Here is a 17440-nt window from a genome sequence, read left to right on the forward strand (position 1 = left end):
TCATGAAGTCTTCCCCCAGGCCAATATCTTCCAGTGTTTTTCCTATGCTTTCTTTGAGGATTTTTATTGTTTCGTGCCTTAAATTTAAGTCCTTTATCCATCTTGAATCAATTTTTGTGAGTGGGGAAAGGTGTGGGTCCAGTTTCAGTCTTTTACACGCAGACATCCAATTCTCCCAACACCATTTATTGAATAGGGAGTCTTTCCCCCAAGGTAAGTTCTTGTTTGGTTTATCGAAGATTAGGTGGTTGTAAGATGTTAGTTTCATTTCTTGGTGTTCAATTCGATTCCAAGTGTCTATGTCTCTGTTTTTGTGCCAGTACCATGCTGTCTTGAGCACTATGGCTTTGTAGTACAGACTAAAATCTGGTATGCTGATGCCCCCAGCTTTATTTTTGTTACTAAGAACTGCCTTAGCTATACGGGGTTTTTTCCGGTTCCATACAAAACGCAGAATCATTTTTTCCAAATCTTGAAAGTACGATGTAGGTACTTTGATAGGAATGGCATTGAATAGGTAGATTGCTTTGGGAAGTATAGACATTTTAACAATGTTGTTTCTTCCCATCCATGAGCATGGTATGTTCTTCCATTTGTTAATATCCTCTGCTATTTCCTTTCTGAGGAGTTCATAGTTTTCTTTATAGAGGTCCTTCACCTCCTTCGTTAGGTATATTCCTAGGTATTTCATTTTCTTTGAAACTATGGTGAAGGGAGTTGTGTCCTTAATTAGCTTCTCCTCTTGACTGTTATTGGTGTATACAAAGGCTACTGACTTGTGGACATTGATTTTATATCCTGAAACATTACTGTATTTTTTGATGACTTCTAGTAGTCTTGTGGTTGAGTCTTTGGGGTTCTCTAAGTATAAGATCATGTCGTCAGCAAAGAGGGAGAGTTTGACCTCCTCTGCTCCCATTTGGATTCCCTTTATTTCCTTGTCTTGCCTAATTGTATTGGCTAGAACTTCCAGCACTATGTTGAATAGTAAAGGTGACAGAGGACAACCTTGTCTGGTTCCAGTTCTAAGAGGAAAAGCTTTCAGTTTTACTCCATTCAGTAAAATATTGGCTGTGGGTTTGTCATAGATAGCTTCAATCAGTTTTAGAAATGTGCCACCTATGCCTATACTCTTGAGTGTTCTAATTAGAAAAGGATGCTGGATTTTGTCAAATGCTTTTTCTGCATCTATTGAGAGGATCATGTGATCTTTATTTTTGCCTCTGTTAATATGGTGGATAACGTTTATGGACTTGCGTATGTTGAACCAGCCTTGCATCCCTGGGATGAAGCCTGCTTGATCATGATGAATGAGTTTTTTGATGATAAGCTGTAATCTATTGGCTAGGATTTTGTTGAGAATTTTTCCATCTATATTCATGAGTGAGATTGGTCTGAAATTCTCCTTTTTGTTTGGGTCTTTTCCTGGTTTTGGTATCAGGGTGATGTTTGCTTCATAGAATGTGTTGGGGAAGATTCCTTCTTCCTCAATTTTTTGGAATAATTTCTGCAGTACAGGAATAAGCTCTTCCTTGAAGGTTTGATAGAATTCTGGAGTGAAGCCATCTGGACCAGGGCATTTTTTAGTTGGAAGCTTTTTTATTGTTTCTTTGATCTCAGTGCTTGAAATTGGTCTGTTCAGGAGGTCTATTTCTTCCTGGCCAAGTCTAGGGAGAGGGTGTGATTCCAAATATTGATCCATTTCCTTCACATTGTCAAATTTCTGGGCATAGAGTTTCTGGTAGTATTCAGAGATGATCTCTTGTATCTCTGTGGGATCAGTTGTTATTTCCCCTTTATCATTTCTGATTGAGGTTACTAGAGATTTTACTTTTCTATTTCTAGTTAGTCTGGCCAATGGTTTATCTATTTTATTTATTTTTTCAAAAAACCAACTCCTTGTTTCATTAATTTTCTGAATGATTCTTTTGTTTTCAATTTCATTGATCTCTGATTTGATTTTGGAGATTTCTTTTCTTCTACTGAGTGTAGGCTTAGATTGTTCTTCTTTTTCCAATTCCATAAGGTCTCTTGTGAGATTGTTGATGTGCTCTCTGTCTGTTTTTCGAATGTAGGCATCTAAAGCGATGAATTTTCCTCTCAAAACTGCTTTTGCAGTATCCCACAGGTTTTGGTAGCTTGTGTCTTCATTGTTGTTATGCTTAAGGAAGTTAGTGATTTCCTGTTTGATTTCTTCCTGCACCCATCTGTTATTCAACAGAAGATTGTTTAATTTCCATGCCTTTGGATGGGGTCGAGCATTTTTTTTAGAGTTGAGTTCCACCTTTAGTGCCTTATGGTCTGAAAAGATACAAGGTAAAATTTCAATTCTTTTGATTCTGTTGATATTTGTTTTGTGTCCCAGGATATGATCAATTTTGGAGAATGTTCCATGGGGTGATGAGAAGAATGTATATTCTTTATCTTTGGGGTGGAGTGTTCTATATGCGTCTATCAAGCATAATTGTTCTAGGGTCTCATTTAAATCTCTTATATCTTTGTTTAATTTCTGTTTAGAGGATCTGTCCAGCTCTGTAAGAGGTGTGTTAAAGTCCCCTGTTATGATGGTATTATCAGATATCATATTGCTCAGACTGAGTAAGGTCTGTTTCAAGAATCTGGGAGCATTTAAATTTGGTGCATAGATATTTAGAATTGAAATGTCTTCTTGTTGTAGTTTTCCCTTGACCAATATAAAGTGACCATCTTTGTCTTTTTTGACTTTAGTTGCTTTAAATCCACATGTATCTGAAAATAAGATTGCAACTCCTCTTTTCTTCTGAATTCCATTTGCCTGAAAAATTGTCTTCCAACCCTTGACTCGGAGCTTTAATTTGTCTTTTGAAGCCAGGTGTGTTTCTTGCAGACAGCAAATGGATGGCTTGTGTTTTTTAATCCAGTCAGCCAATCTATGTCTCTTCAGTGGGGAATTCAAGCCATTAACATTTATGGAGATAATTGATAAGTGTGGTAGTATTCTATTCGTCTTATTTGGTGAGAGTCCATTGCTTAGTTTTATCTTTTGCATCAGTGTGGAGGTTAGGTTCTGTCCTTTGATTTCTGAGTTCTTACTTTGCTGCTGATCCATTGTGGTGGTCAGTGTGCAGAACAGGTTGAAGTATTCCCTGTAGAGCTGGTCTTGTTGTGGTGAATTTCCTCAATGTTTGTATATCCGTAAATGATTTGATTTCTCCATCAATTTTGAAGCTTAGCTTAGCAGGGTACAGAATTCTGGGCTGAAAATTGTTCTGTTTAAGTAGATTAAAGGTAGATGACCATTGTCTTCTTGCTTGGAAAGTTTCATTAGAGAAGTCTGAGGTCACTCTGATGGATTTGCCCCTGTAGGTCAACTGGCGCTTACTCCTGGCAGCTTGCAGAATCTTTTCTTTTGTCTTGACTTTGGACAGGTTCATCACAATGTGTCTTGGAGAAGCTCGGTTAGAGTTGAGGCGACCTGGGGTCCGATAGCCCTCTGAAAGCAGTGTGTCAGAATCTTTGGTGATGTTCGGGAAATTTTCTTTTATAATATTCTCTAGTATGGCTTCCATTCCTCTGGGGCATTCTTCTTCCCCTTCTGGAATTCCTATAACTCGTATGTTGGAACGTTTCATAAAGTCCCATAATTCTGACAGTGAACGTTCTGCTTTCTCTCTCTTCTTTTCTGCCTCTTTTACTGTCTGAGTTATCTCAAAAACTTTGTCTTCTACCTCTGAAATTCTTTCTTCTGCATGGTCTAACCTGTTGCTGATACTTTCCATTGCATCTTTAAGTTCCCTGATTGACTGTTTCATTTCCTTCAGCTCTGCTATATCCTTTTTATATTCTTCATATCGTTCATCTCTGATTTGATTCTGTTTTTGGATTTCCTTTTGGTTATTTTCCACTTTATTAGCAGTTTCCTTCATTGTTTCCATCATTTCTTTCATTGTTTTCAACATGTGTATTCTAAATTCCCTTTCTGTCATTCCTAACATTTCTGTATAGGTGGAATCCTCTGCAGTAGCTACCTCATGGTCCCTTGGCGGGGTTGTTCTGGACTGGTTCTTCGTGTTGCCTGGAGTTTTCTGCTGATTCTTCCTCATGAGTGATTTCTTTTATCTGTTTCCTTGCCCTAATTTTCCTTTCACTTCCTCTTGCTCTTTAAGTTCTTGTGCCTGTGGAAGTTGTGGGCGGGTTTAGACGGGTTGAACACACGCGACCACTTGCCGGTTTTCCACTGTTTTAGTCCTCCTCTTGGGGTCCAGAAGTCTCTCGCTGACTCCCTGTATCCTCATAGGAGTGATGATAGGCAGTTCCCACCAGCCAGAGATGCCTGGAGTCCTATCTCCCCAGACTCACGGTGCCCAGATGCAAGGAAGCTGTTACTCGGCTGCCATCTTGCTCCGCCCATGAAGAAAGGGCTCTTCTCTGCCCATCTAGGCTTGTCTCCTGCAAACACCAAACGCTTTTTTTTCTACCGCAGCCAGAGTTGTCAATCATTGGTTCTCAAAATTTAGTGCACCAGGGGTTTGCCTGGAGGGCTTGTCAAAATGCCGGCTCTTGGTTGTTTTAAGCTGGGTTCTGATGCCAGTTGTCAGTTATATTACTCTGTATGGTTTCTTTCTTTTGGCAGCTGATATGTTGTTGCTATAACATACGGTAAGATGTAAATGTAAAGCTTGGATTAATCAGTAATGGAATTTTCCATGCTCGTGCTTTTCTCTTATAAAGGTTAGTCTTCATGAGCTTATTCCTTCCCATCAGTTATCTCTCCAGCCTTTCTGGGCTGTTGAATGCAGCATTTGTGCTGTAAGAATGCATTTGCTTTACCCCAGTGTGCTACGATTTTAGCTGGCTAAGAAGGAAGCATCTCTGAGGTCTTTGAAAGTAAATTCAAAACCTTATATGCACAGTTCCTAAGTTTGGCTGACTTGTTCAGTGGGCCACCTAAGTTCAGTACTTTGAACTTTTGTAAACATTTTCTTCAAAGGAACACTGCTCCCAAAGTTAGGTTTGTGTGTGTGTGTACTTGTTTTAACTATTTAACTACTACGTTCTAGAAATACAGAGGTTTTTTTCCAAAGCAATAATTTTTAATTATAAAATGGGATTTAAAATTATCTTCTCCTACATAATTTCATTGCTGTATAAATTAGCATGTGAAAAACAACTTGAATTTGACATACAGTATTCAAAGAGTCAAGAATGTACTGATTGGTTTAAATTTTTTTTTTTTATTTTAGAGACTAGGTCTCACTGTGTTACCACGCTGGTCTTGAATTCTTGGGCTAAAGTGATCTTCCCACCTCAGCTGCTGGGGTATCTGGGACTACAGGTGCATGCCATTGTGCTGGCATAAACTATTTTGTATAGTATATTTTATATTTAGTTATTAATGTAGAAAATATTGTCTGTGTACCTGTATACTATATATTTTTTTTTCAAAATTTCTACCTGCCAATTGTGTTTGATGTCTAGAATATGCAAGACAGAAGCTGCCTGGTGGTCAAGATGAGGCCGAGTCTGGCAGTCCACAGGGAGGAGGAAAACATTCTTTCTATAGAGTGGGCTATGCCCTCTATTTTCACTGGCTCTTTATTATCTGGTGCTTCCTAAGGCCAAACTCTGCCTTGCACTGAGAATACCCAGGGCAGTTAACTGAGCCTGAGCTGGTGGTTATGGCACGCAGACATTCTTTTCTTCCCATCTCATTGTATATTGCTGGACTTCTTAAGAATTAAAAGTATAAATATGTTTTTTTCCTGAGTTGAAAACTGCTTAATTCAGATAATGATAGGTAAATTATTTATCTTGAAATAACATCTTCAACAGACTGGTTTCTACATGTATTTAAAATGAAAAGAATCTTTTAAAAGAACATGAAATGATTAGATGTCAAAATCCTACTGTACTCATTCTGGAACTTTCTTTTATCTTCATTTTTCCCCTATTCTTTGGCTCTTAGCTCTCAGTATAATTTATAATCATTTGAGGAATCAGACACTAAGTTCTATAAGGAGCGGACAGTGTATTTCTTAGCAGATTATTGTAGCTTTGCCCCAGCTGAAGAAAACATCTTCAGCAGGCTGACCAGACTTTCTGCTAAATAGGCCATCCTCAGGGCTGAGATCCAGGAATTCTGAAGCATTGTTTAGGACAGTCTACAGAGAACTGTAGCTGATTTGTATAAAATAAAGCTCTTTTAGGATTAAGAGAGTGGTTTACAGACCAAGCTTTTGGTGGGGTGGTTTTTCTCATTTGTGGTGTGTTTATCGAAGGACAGTATGCCAAATGTCCACCCTCATTATAGAAAGCTATAGGGGCAAACTTCAGAGGCTTTAAATTGAAATATTTTCTTTTGTACACTTTCTGTGATTTTTTTTTCCTATTTGTATTTTGAATAGCTATTTTGGGAGAGTTTAAATTTTATATTTCTGCTTTTTGGTTTTCTGCCATTTTTCCTGGCTTTTACTAAATTTAAGCAGCTGCCATATTAGCTTTTCTGTGTTTGTATATTGGCTCTCATCCACATCCATCTTTCTGAACTGTAAAACCCCTTTTTCTTTTTCAGTTTTCTTTTCATCAGTTTTGTTCTACAAAGCATCTGTTCTGTTAAAGAGAGAACATGCTTTTCATTAAGTAAAAGAGCTCAAGTATTATTTGATCTTATATTCTCTGTCTAGATTTATTCCCCCCAACTAATATTTCAGAAACACATATAGTATAATATTTTTAAATCTAGCAGTTGACCTATCAAATAGAGCTGCTATTCCTGGTATTGTATAATTCATAAGCTTTTCTATTCTGAGTTGTAACCCTACCCCCGCCCCCACAAATTTATTTTTAGTAAGAGATGCTTTTCTTCAAAATGTATATAAAATTTACCACAGCACATTTAATCAAGTTTCATAATAACTGAAAATGAATCACTATTTTCTCTATCAGGATTTAAGAATAAATATTTGCAAAAATACTTGTTGCTTTGAAAATGTAGTCAAATACCTACAGTGAGATAGATGTCTTAGGAACTGAGAAATAAGTTTTCCCTCTAGGAGCTAAACTATTAAGAAACAACCCACATATTAACTATTAATATTAACTGAAGAAGTCATCTCTCTGTATTAATAACCAAGACTCAGAGGTCACCTATAAATGGTTAACTGCAGAGATTTGAGAACATTGAAGGCCGAGTGAAGGGATAGAGTTTTTTCTTTGCTAAATCAGTTCTCATGATAAGTATAATAAAATATTGCTGCCATCCCTTCTCTTGCCTCTCCCAATAACCTGAGCTTCTTGAGGGTAGGATCATGCCTTTCCACAGGCCTGTAGTGTGAGGGTTAAGGTCTGGACCCAAGAGTCAGACTGCCTGGGTTCATACCCCAGCCCTATAACTTATGGCTATTGTGGCCATGGGTAAGTTTCTTGACTTTTTCTTATTTTCTCCTTATTTCCTTACCTGTGAAATGGTAGTTACATAGAAGAATTGTAAGTATTAACTGTAAGATACGTGGTATATAGGTCCTATTGCCATTACTATTTTTTATCATATCCCTAGTGGTGCATATTAAATGCTTATTGTATCGTTATTTGAAGGAGCATTGCCTTGAACCTGGGCAAGGAGGGCAGCCCTGTATATCACTAACATGTAGATGCCTCTGTCAGTGGGGATCTAGTGCTCATTACAATTCATAACCCAGGAAGCACCCTCCTCAAGTTTGACCTGCATCCTTGAATGAAGGGAAACTGTTTGAATAAGTGAAGATCATGTAATACCACTGTTAACTTTCAAGTGGACACTGGTTTAGAGAATGAAAAGAAATGCTTAGAAGAGAAAAGATGCATTAACTTGTCAAACCCTCCCTCTTGGAATGAATGCTGAGATCCTACTATAAGAAATATTGTTTCCCACTAGGGCCAAGCTTCCATGTTCTTGCTTGGGAGAGTATCTCAGTTCACAATTCTGGATTACCCGTAACTTAGCACAGTATTTGTAATCATTGTACCTGAAGGCTGTGTAGTAAATTATACTACTGTTCTATTTATACAATATATGTATAGATCTACATGGAACATGCAAGAAGTTTGATTATTTGAATTTATTATTATTTGAATTATTTTACAAAAAAATTTTAAAACATTAAATATTTATTTTTTTAGCTTTTTACATTATAAGGTAATTTTGAAATTTTGTCCATGTTAAGTAGTTGCATTTTGTTTTTGATGCTTTTTAAATTATTATGGTTTAAGAACATAACGGTCCTCTGTCAGTATCCACAGGAATTGGTTCTAAGACCTCCCATAGATACCAAAATTCACATACACTTTAAATCACTTCTAGATTACTTATAAAATTTAATACAATTTAAATGCTATGTAAATAGTTGTTATACTGTTGTTTCTCATTATCATTATTTATTATTATATTGTTATTTTTTAATATTTTTGAGCAGTAGTTGGTTGAATTCACAGGTACAGACCACCAACTCTTTCTTATGCTTACAAAAAAAGGGCCCTGTGTTTTCTATACAAATGCTTGAGACCATACTTTCATATCTCATCTTTTTTTATTTTTTTTTTGAGACAGAGTTTTACTATATCACCCTAGGTAGAGTATCATGGTGTCACAGCTCACGGCAACCTTAAACTCTTGGGCTTAAGTGATTCTCTTGCCTCAGCCTCCCAAGTAACTGGGTCTATAGGTGCCCACCACAATGCCCAGCTATTTTTTTGTTGTAATTGTCATTGTTGTTTAGCAGGCCCTGGCTGAGTTTGAACCCACCAGCTCCAGTGCTTGTGGCCGTCACCCTAACCACTGAGCTATAGGTGCTGAGCCTCATATCTTATCTTAAATATCAGACCCCAAAATTCAGAATTCTGTTAGCATTTGCTTCATAGAAATTGGGCCATATATTAAAGTTTTATTAAATCTTCTAACTATACTTTGCAAGGAAAAATAAATTTTCAGTTTATGTGAAGATTTCAATTATAACAATTTGAAGATTTTGCTAAAATCAATACATTTCATGGAGTAAATATGTATGAATTATGTGTATTCGTATTCATCCAAATATCACTGACTCATTATCACAATGATCAATGTATGTAATAAGTTAATTCTGTCATTTTTGTTTAACTGACTTCAGCTGATAAAAAAATAGTTTTACATACTTTTATTCGTGTTGAAATCAAGAAATTTTGTCATGATAGAAGGAAGGAATATTTTCATAAAATTTTTAGCTTTTTTTTTTTTTTTTGAAACAGCATTTCATATTGTCACCCTTGATGGAGTGCCATGGCATCTTAACTCACAGCAACCTCAAACTCTTGGGTACAAGTGATACTCTTACTTCAGCCACCCAACTAGCTGGGATTACAGGCGCCCACTACAATGCCCAGCCATTTTTTTTTTTTTTAAGAGACGCAGTCTCACTCTTGCTCAGGTTGGTCTCCAATTCCTGACCTTCAGCAGTCCACCCACCTTGGCCTTCCAGAGTGCTAGGATTATAGGCATGAGCCACCATGCCCTGCCTAAAATTTTTAACTTTTAGCCGGGTGTTATGGTGGGCGCCTATAATATTGCAGCACTCAACAGAAGGTGACAAACTAAGACACTATCTCTAAATAAATTAATTTAATTAATTTTTTAGCCTATTTAATAGTTTCTAAGTACTGTATTTGGAAATATGGTATATAGGACTTCCTTTGCCCCTCTGTGGCCTGAAAGAAAGGCATGGTTACATCAATTGATATGGAAGAAACAGGAAGGCTTAGTGGAGAAGGTAACATTGGACTAAGCCTCTGGTGCTATGGCTGTGAGTGGAGAGTGATTTGGACACAAGGCATGGCCTAAGCGTAGCTCCACCATGCGTGAGATGGCAAATGTGCTAATGTACTTGGGTACCTGAGCCATTATTAGGCTTCTGGACCATTAGAGCCAACTCCCTAGAAGGCGGTGATCTCAGGGAGCATCCCATATGGCGAGGCTTTACAGAGACAGGCCAGTGGCCCTACTCTGACATCTCACATCTCTGTATTAGTGCCCTCCCACTCCAACACTCAGCACTTTATTTCCAATGCTCAATTGGCATCTCCACTAAGAAATGGAGTTGCCAGGATAGCATATATGAATAAAGCACATTTTACCTGCTTGTATAAAAATGTAAAAAAATATTAGAAGCTAAGCAATGGCCATTTATCTCTGATTAGTCACTAAGGGGAAAGTGTCCTCTAAATATGAAACCTTGCTGAGATTTTCAAGTGCTAGTCCAGCCTGCCTCACTGTGTCTTTAGTCCATGTGTGTGGTTTCTCCCTGTACCCAGTATTTGTTAACTCTGAGGATGTGTGGTGCTCTTGTGTTCTTGTTGTTTGTTCTTGTTCTTGTTCTGCAGGAGGTGTCACTCGGGACCCTCTAGCCAGCCATCCGCTCCTTTTGTTACATTCACTCACTCACCTCATGGCACGTTACCTTACTTTTTTCTTGTCTTCCTTTCACCTCTTTGTCTTTCTTCCTCTGCCATCTCACCCATCATTGCCTGTTCAGCAAGAGATGCAGTATTTTTATCTTTAAATCCTTGCATTTTTATCATGTACTGCACATACCCAGAACCCATTTATTCCCCAAATCTTAACTTTGTACCTACCATGTGCCAAGTGTACGGAAAACTAAGATGAAAAAGACAAGTTCCCAGACTTCTGGGAATGTAGTCAAGTGAAAAACAGCTTTCATATTTCTTGTGCTTCATATAAAATACAGAACATTTGGATCCAAATAAAATAATCTGTCCTCATAACAACCCTGTGAAGTATCTAGGGTAGTTATTACCTATCATTGTCAAAAGCAGTCTGCAATATCTTTGATTTTTCCACCATTGCTTAAAATACCACTTTTTTCTTTCTTTTTGGTTCATATCAGCATGAAATCAAGAGGTCTCATTAATCCTATTTTCAAACTCATGTTCTTCCTTCACCCTCCAGTCTTTTACTGGCAAGTTGTTTTTAAAACTTAAACACCTTTTCTCATGACTCTCTGTATTTGATATATTATAAATAAAAAAATCTTGGGCCAGACACTGTGGCTCACACCTATAATCCTAGCACTCTGGAAGGCTGAGGCAGGTGGATAGCCTGAGTTCATGGGTTCGAGACCAGCCTAAGCAAGATCGAGATCCCCGTCTCTAAAAATAGCTGGGCATTGTGGTGTACACCTATAGTCCCATCTACTCGGGAGGCTGGGAGAATCGGTTGAGCCCAATAGTTCAAGGTGGGCTCAGCACCCATAGCTTAGTGGTTAGGGCACCGGCCACATACATTGGGGCTGGTGGGTTCAAACCTGGCCCAGGCCTGCTAAACAACAATGACAACAACAACAAAAACAAACGATAAAACTAGCGGGTCATTGTGGCGGATGCCTATAGTCCCAGCTACTTGGGAGGCTGAGGCAAGAGAATCACTTAAGCCCAAGAGTTTGAGGTTGCTGTGAGCTGTGATGCCACAGCACTCAAACAAGGGCGACATAATGAGACTCTGCCTCAGGAAAAAGAAAAGAGTTTGAGCTATGATGCCATGACACTCTACTGAGGGCGACAAAGTAAAACTCTGTCTCAAAAAAAAAAAAAAATGTTGGCGCCTCTTTCCCACGTTCTCCTAGGTAATCCAGTGTTTGTTTAACATATATATGCATCTTTATTTGGTATACAATCCCTAATATTATAATAAGCGTCTTCAGTGAAGAGCCTTGTTCACCATATAAATCACTACCTCATATCAAGGAAGTGCTTGATGTAAATTACCTAAATTTAATAAAATTTACAGAATTAACATCTTGTGCCTCCATCTTATGTCTATGAATAATTCCTTTAATTTCCTAAATGACTTCAATGTTCAATTGAATTTTACCTTGTCTTCAAAAACCATTTCTGTAATTTGGATTTTCTTACCTTTCTTTGCAACTGATAGGTGACCTGAGAGAATTTGATATTTTACTGAAATTAAATAAGGATATCTTGAATCTTTATCTATGGCTATAATCAAAATAATAAGTCATGCCAGAACTCAGACTTTGTCCTGTGATTTCTACAGATCTACATGATTACTAAACCACCAGTTACTACTAGCTGATTATGAGCCCATAGATAGCTATTTGCAGATGTCCAGAAGTGATCTAGTCATCTGTCCTTTATATACATATATAAAATCAGAATGATCTGTGGTGTGACATCAAAGTCTTACTGAAGATCAAGTGGATTGTTGCATTTTTCTCTCCTTTTCAGTCCCTTATAGGAAGACAGTCGCTATAGTAAAGTTTCTCATACACAGATGTGGATGACTTGGTGGTTAGCTGCTTGCCTGCACCACTGACATGGCGCTGGGCCTTTTCAGTGGCTCCCCAGTCAACAGCAGCAAATGGCACTACACTCATTTCCTCGGGTTTCTGAGAAGCCTGTGTTCTTGTCACCAAGGCATGCTTATTTGAACATATCAAGAAGAAAGTAGTCTTAAACAATGGATTGCCTGTTTCGAACCTGTTTGTCCATTTATCATGTGACAGACACTGTACCTTACAGTTAGTTGATCAAGACTGAGGGAGGCACAAACAAAGTCCATGTTCTTAGCTTTCCTTCACCATTGCCAGGTTTGTATAGCTCCATCTCTCTCTCTCTCTCTCTCTAACTCTTATGTCTTTTTTGAGCATTTACTTGAGATTTAGTTTCTCTAGGTTGATTCCGATAAAGCTCCCATTTTCCTATGTTCTGTATTATTTAATTTGCCTTTCAATTTCTGGTGGGTTATATCAGTTGCCTTAAATTTGCTACCCGTTCTAATACATTGACATCGTTAAAACTCTGTTGATTTGTGTGAATGAAAAGAAACACAGACCCAGATAACTCAAAACTAATTTGTTTGACTTTGGATTTTAAGATGATTTTGTACCAGATTTGTACTTCCACTTGGGTTTTATTTAAGCTGCTATTATGATCAGTTGACATTCCTTAAGCATGTACCAGCTGGCTAATGGAACAAATAGCAGGCCTGAGGAAAATGAGCTAGGGTGGAAAATTGGCTGTAGATAATACACACATGGATCATTGAAAATTGATCGTGGTTTGTTCCTGTGCCTGGAAAACTGTTTGCTTAATGACCTAGTTCTCTTGATCTTCTTTCCATGGAACTTTATATTCTGATATAATAAATTTGTTGTACAAAGAAACTGTTAAGATATTTAAAGGAAACAGGTATAAAAATTAGTGTACCAAGAACTAAATTTATATCTGAATAATTTAATTGTTCAAGTTCTGTATGGACTTAGTTCTTATACGTTCTCCTACTGTTCGCTTTTCTTGTATTTTAATTATTGTTTACACATCTGTTTAATCATCTCATCATAAACTATCTTAATTTCACTCACATTGATGTTTCATAATCTTTGATAATTTAAGTACAGTATTTAGCCTCTGTGATAATGTGCAAAAGAAACTAGATTTACTATTTTCTTACCCAGAAATTCATTAGCAAGAGTTCCAAAGGAAACAATAGAGGCTACCGTCGTAGGAAAACTGCATGACTTTTTCCCCTTAGTTTTAATGGTGGTGATACCATTTAAGGTCAGAATACATGATTACTATAAATTGTTGTCTTCATATTTGGAAGTAAAGCCCTGGAGGGGGAGCTTATGGAGGAGAATTTGGGGTGGGAAGTAGAGAATGCTGCTCAACATTCTTAGGACAGAATTGTGATTAGTCCTCCTCCCGCCTCTCCAGTTACCAGCCTATCCCCTGGTTACTTTAGAACAAGTGCAGAAGCCGTGGTGCTCTGTTAGGCCTTTTCCCCCACTGATTTTGTGCCTGTTAATGATAAAGAGAAAATGATTTTTCCAGGATTTACTGCACACATGTTTGCAGATTTGTGCACACATCTGCTGCACACAGATGATACATAGCCCTAAAAACATGGGTCAGTTCTGTTGGCTCTGTTCTTCTTCCTTCTTGATCATTAACACTGTTACTTTGGGCAACTTAGTCAAGGTCTCTGAATATCACTTCCCTTATCTGAAAACTGGTAGTGATAATTATTATATGTTATCATGTTCAGATAACTCCTAAGTTTACTTTGTAAACATATGGGTCCCTAGCAGCGTAAGTTGTTAAACCAGTTGCAAATGCCTAACCTGGACATCCTAACCCCAGGAATAGGACAGTATGTACCGTGTGGGCTATGGACTGTCTCTAAGCCCATTTTCCCAGCAGGAACGTGGCTGCCCCACCCAAGCTCTGCTCCTCCTTTTATGATCTTTCATCCTGGTCAGTGTGTTTCACCTCAGTCATTTTCATACATAACACCTTCTTTTCTCTGATTATTCATATAAAACAGAAAGCATCCTCAGTCATGCCAAGTAAAATTAACAACAGTGTTGGAGATAGTTTTAAGTGAAACTGAAACTAAAGAAGAATCAGTGTCAAACTTCATAGTTCTTGAAAGTACCAAGAATATGCTTTCTGTGTCTTTGCAAGAATCTTTACTGAGTATTGTTTTCTGCAGATGTACAGCATTGCAACCATATTCTGACACAAATAGCCTTTTGTAATCTGGTCTACAAAGCTAGGCAAATATTCTAACATACTTTTTATGGGAAAATGAATTCTTGTTTATTTGTAATTGTAAACGTTGAAATTTTGCTCATCATTGGGAAACTACTCAAACAAGTTTTTTCTCTAATGATTTTTAACTGTTCTTTGGTCAGGAGGTAAGCACCTAGGTGCATGTAAACATGACTGATTATCTGTTTGTATTTAGAAACCACCACGCTAATTTATGGGAAGGAGAGAACTGTACCTGGAATATTTGTACCCTTTCATTTTTTTACTTTACATCTGTAAGAATGAAAAAGGATCTCTGTTTTAGAGCTAGATAAATTTTTCATGAACTACGGTATACGACAAGAGTCCCCAGATCATTTCAATAGACTATATCATTATTATTATTATTGTTGTTGTTATTTGAAAAAGCTAGAAGAAAGATACGTGGTCATCACATGCACTTACCCTTTGTGATGTCACGTATGCTGTGACATGTCATCTGACTGAGTCCAGGGCCTGAGAAGGCGCACATGGCAGTGACCAGCTGATGCTTCCCTTCTCTGACCAGTCAGCTGTTCCTCCCAGGATCAAAATGTACCAGGCTGCTGAGTTAACTGAAAAGATATTTTTTGAAGATCTCAATATTCATAATGTGAGTTTATAAAAATAGATGTTATATAAAAATAAGCCAATGTACTTGTCAAAGATTAAGAGGGTAGTAAAATAGTTTGAAAGCATAAAATTAGGGGCATGGAGTAAATACCAGGAGAAACAGATAAACAGTTGAAATTATTTTTCTTTAGTGGGTAGAGAAGGATGAGATAGAAGACTACTGTGTTTTACCATAAGTCTTTTAAATAATATTTGTCTTTTTAAGCTATGTACATGTTTTATTTTGATAAAATAAAAGTAAAGTATATATAGTAGTACTATAATAGTGTAATTAAATGTTTATATAGAATCTATATAATTATCCAGTTTCAAAACTTTGTGATTTGATTTATAGTCCTGTCTTTGGATTATATTTGTTATTTGTTTCCCACTTTTTTTGAGACAGAGTCTCACTCTGTTACCCCAGCTAGAGTACAGTGGCATCATCATAGCTCACTGTAGCCTCAAACTGCAGGGCTCAGATGATCCTCCTACCTCTGCCTCCTGAGAACTTGGACTATAGACATGCACCACATCCAGTTAATTTTTCTAGTTTTAGTAGAGATGAGGTCTCGCTCTCAGGCTGGTCTGGCACTCTTGATCTCACGCAATCCTCCCACGCCTTCTCAAACTCCCGGGATGCTAGGATTACTGGCATGATTCTCCATGCCCAGCCTGTTTCCAGCGTTATGCCTCTTAACTCATAAGTACTATTCAAGCCAGGGATGACCATCTTCCTATGTTGCTATTCAGAGCACCGTACATAGGATCTTATACGTAGTAAAGTTTTTTTTTTCTTTTTTTTTTTGTAGAGACAGAGTCTCACTGTACCGCCCTCGGGTAGAGTGCCGTGGCGTCACACGGCTCACAGCAACCTCTAACTCCTGGGCTTACGCGATTCTCTTGCCTCAGCCTCCCGAGCAGCTGGGACTACAGGCGCCCGCCACAATGCCCGGCTATTTTTTTGTTGCAGTTTGGCCGGGGCTGGGTTTGAACCCGCCACCCTCGGCATATGGGGCCGGCGCCCTACTCACTGAGCCACAGGCGCCGTAGTAAAGTTTTAAACTTGGTTGACATATAAGTTTTCTGGGTTTTTTACTTCTTTTTAAAAATTGCACAAATAATACATGTTTATTGTAGAAAAAATAGAAAATGCAGAGAAGCAAACAAAATAACACCTCAAAACTAATTATACCACTTTGATAACATTACTACAAATGTTTTTCTATGCCATATGCACATGTAAATAAAGTTAGGATTATCCTATACACACACAATCAGCTTTATATACTGAACATGTTCTGAATGTCTTTCTGTGCCAAGTATTCATTTGTAGTCATTTTTAATGACTGCTCATCTTTCACTTGTGTGGATATGCCATGATTAACCAATTCTTTATTGCCAAATATATTTAAGTTTTTATTCTTTTTCCATGATTGTTAACAAGTTGTTTAATGAGGATCCTTACACATATAGTTTTCCATGCTTATTTAAGTATTTTTTAAGGAAAAGCAGGATTTTTAGGTCACATAGTATATACTATTCTTAAAGCTCTTTGTCATGTAGCCACATTGTCCTCCAGAAATGTTATCAACTTTAGTCTCCATTAATACAGAAGAGAATTATCTATTTTATTTATAGAGAATATCCATAAGGGCAAGAACATTTGTCCTTGTTGGGTTAATTGATGTTTCTTTAAATAGCAGTGAATTTGAACATTTACAGTGTAGATAGATATATTTGGCCAGTCATGTCTTTGGGGTATTATTCAAAATTTAATAAGAAAAAATGGTATTCTTGTATTAAAGATGTATAATTTAACAGTCTCATTGCAAATATTTTTCAGCATTTTTTTCTTTCATTTTCTTTTCAGTGTTTCTTCCCTTTGTATAAAAAGTTTCTTTTAATTTTTGTGTTCAAAACTGTCAACCATTTAAAAAAAATTTGCCCCAGCAACCATGCTTTAAAAGTCTGTTCCTTTCCCAAGATCGTATGTCTAGAATGAATTGATTCTCAAAACTTAGTGGGATGACTGCCTCTCAAATTTCTTCCTTTTTCCCATCAGGAAAGCAATAGAAGAACTGCTTAAGGAGGCAAAACGTGGGAAGACAAGAGCAGAAACAATGGGGCCTATGGGTTGGTAAGTTCTTAAGTAATCTTCCTTAAAACTTAAAAAAAAATTCAAGGGTGGCACCCATGGCTCAAAGAGTAGAGCGCCAGCCCCATATACCGGAGG

General features: G+C 37.5%; 1 protein-coding gene across 2 annotated transcripts in view; it reads left to right on the forward strand.

Annotated features, from left to right (window-relative positions):
• POLR1D (RNA polymerase I and III subunit D) overlaps positions 1-17440 on the forward strand; it is a 62081-nt gene that overhangs the window by 18481 nt on the left and 26160 nt on the right. Inside the window, exon 3 of one of the 2 annotated variants that reach the window (XM_053563356.1) lies at positions 17270-17344. The exons of the other annotated variant lie outside the window; for it this stretch is intronic. Coding sequence (XP_053419331.1) covers positions 17270-17344 — 75 coding nt within the window. The remainder of the gene's footprint in view (positions 1-17269; positions 17345-17440) is intronic. 2 annotated transcript variants of the gene reach the window in all.

Source organism: Nycticebus coucang, chromosome 15 (assembly GCF_027406575.1).
Source record: "Nycticebus coucang isolate mNycCou1 chromosome 15, mNycCou1.pri, whole genome shotgun sequence".
NCBI lineage: Eukaryota > Metazoa > Chordata > Mammalia > Primates > Lorisidae > Nycticebus > Nycticebus coucang.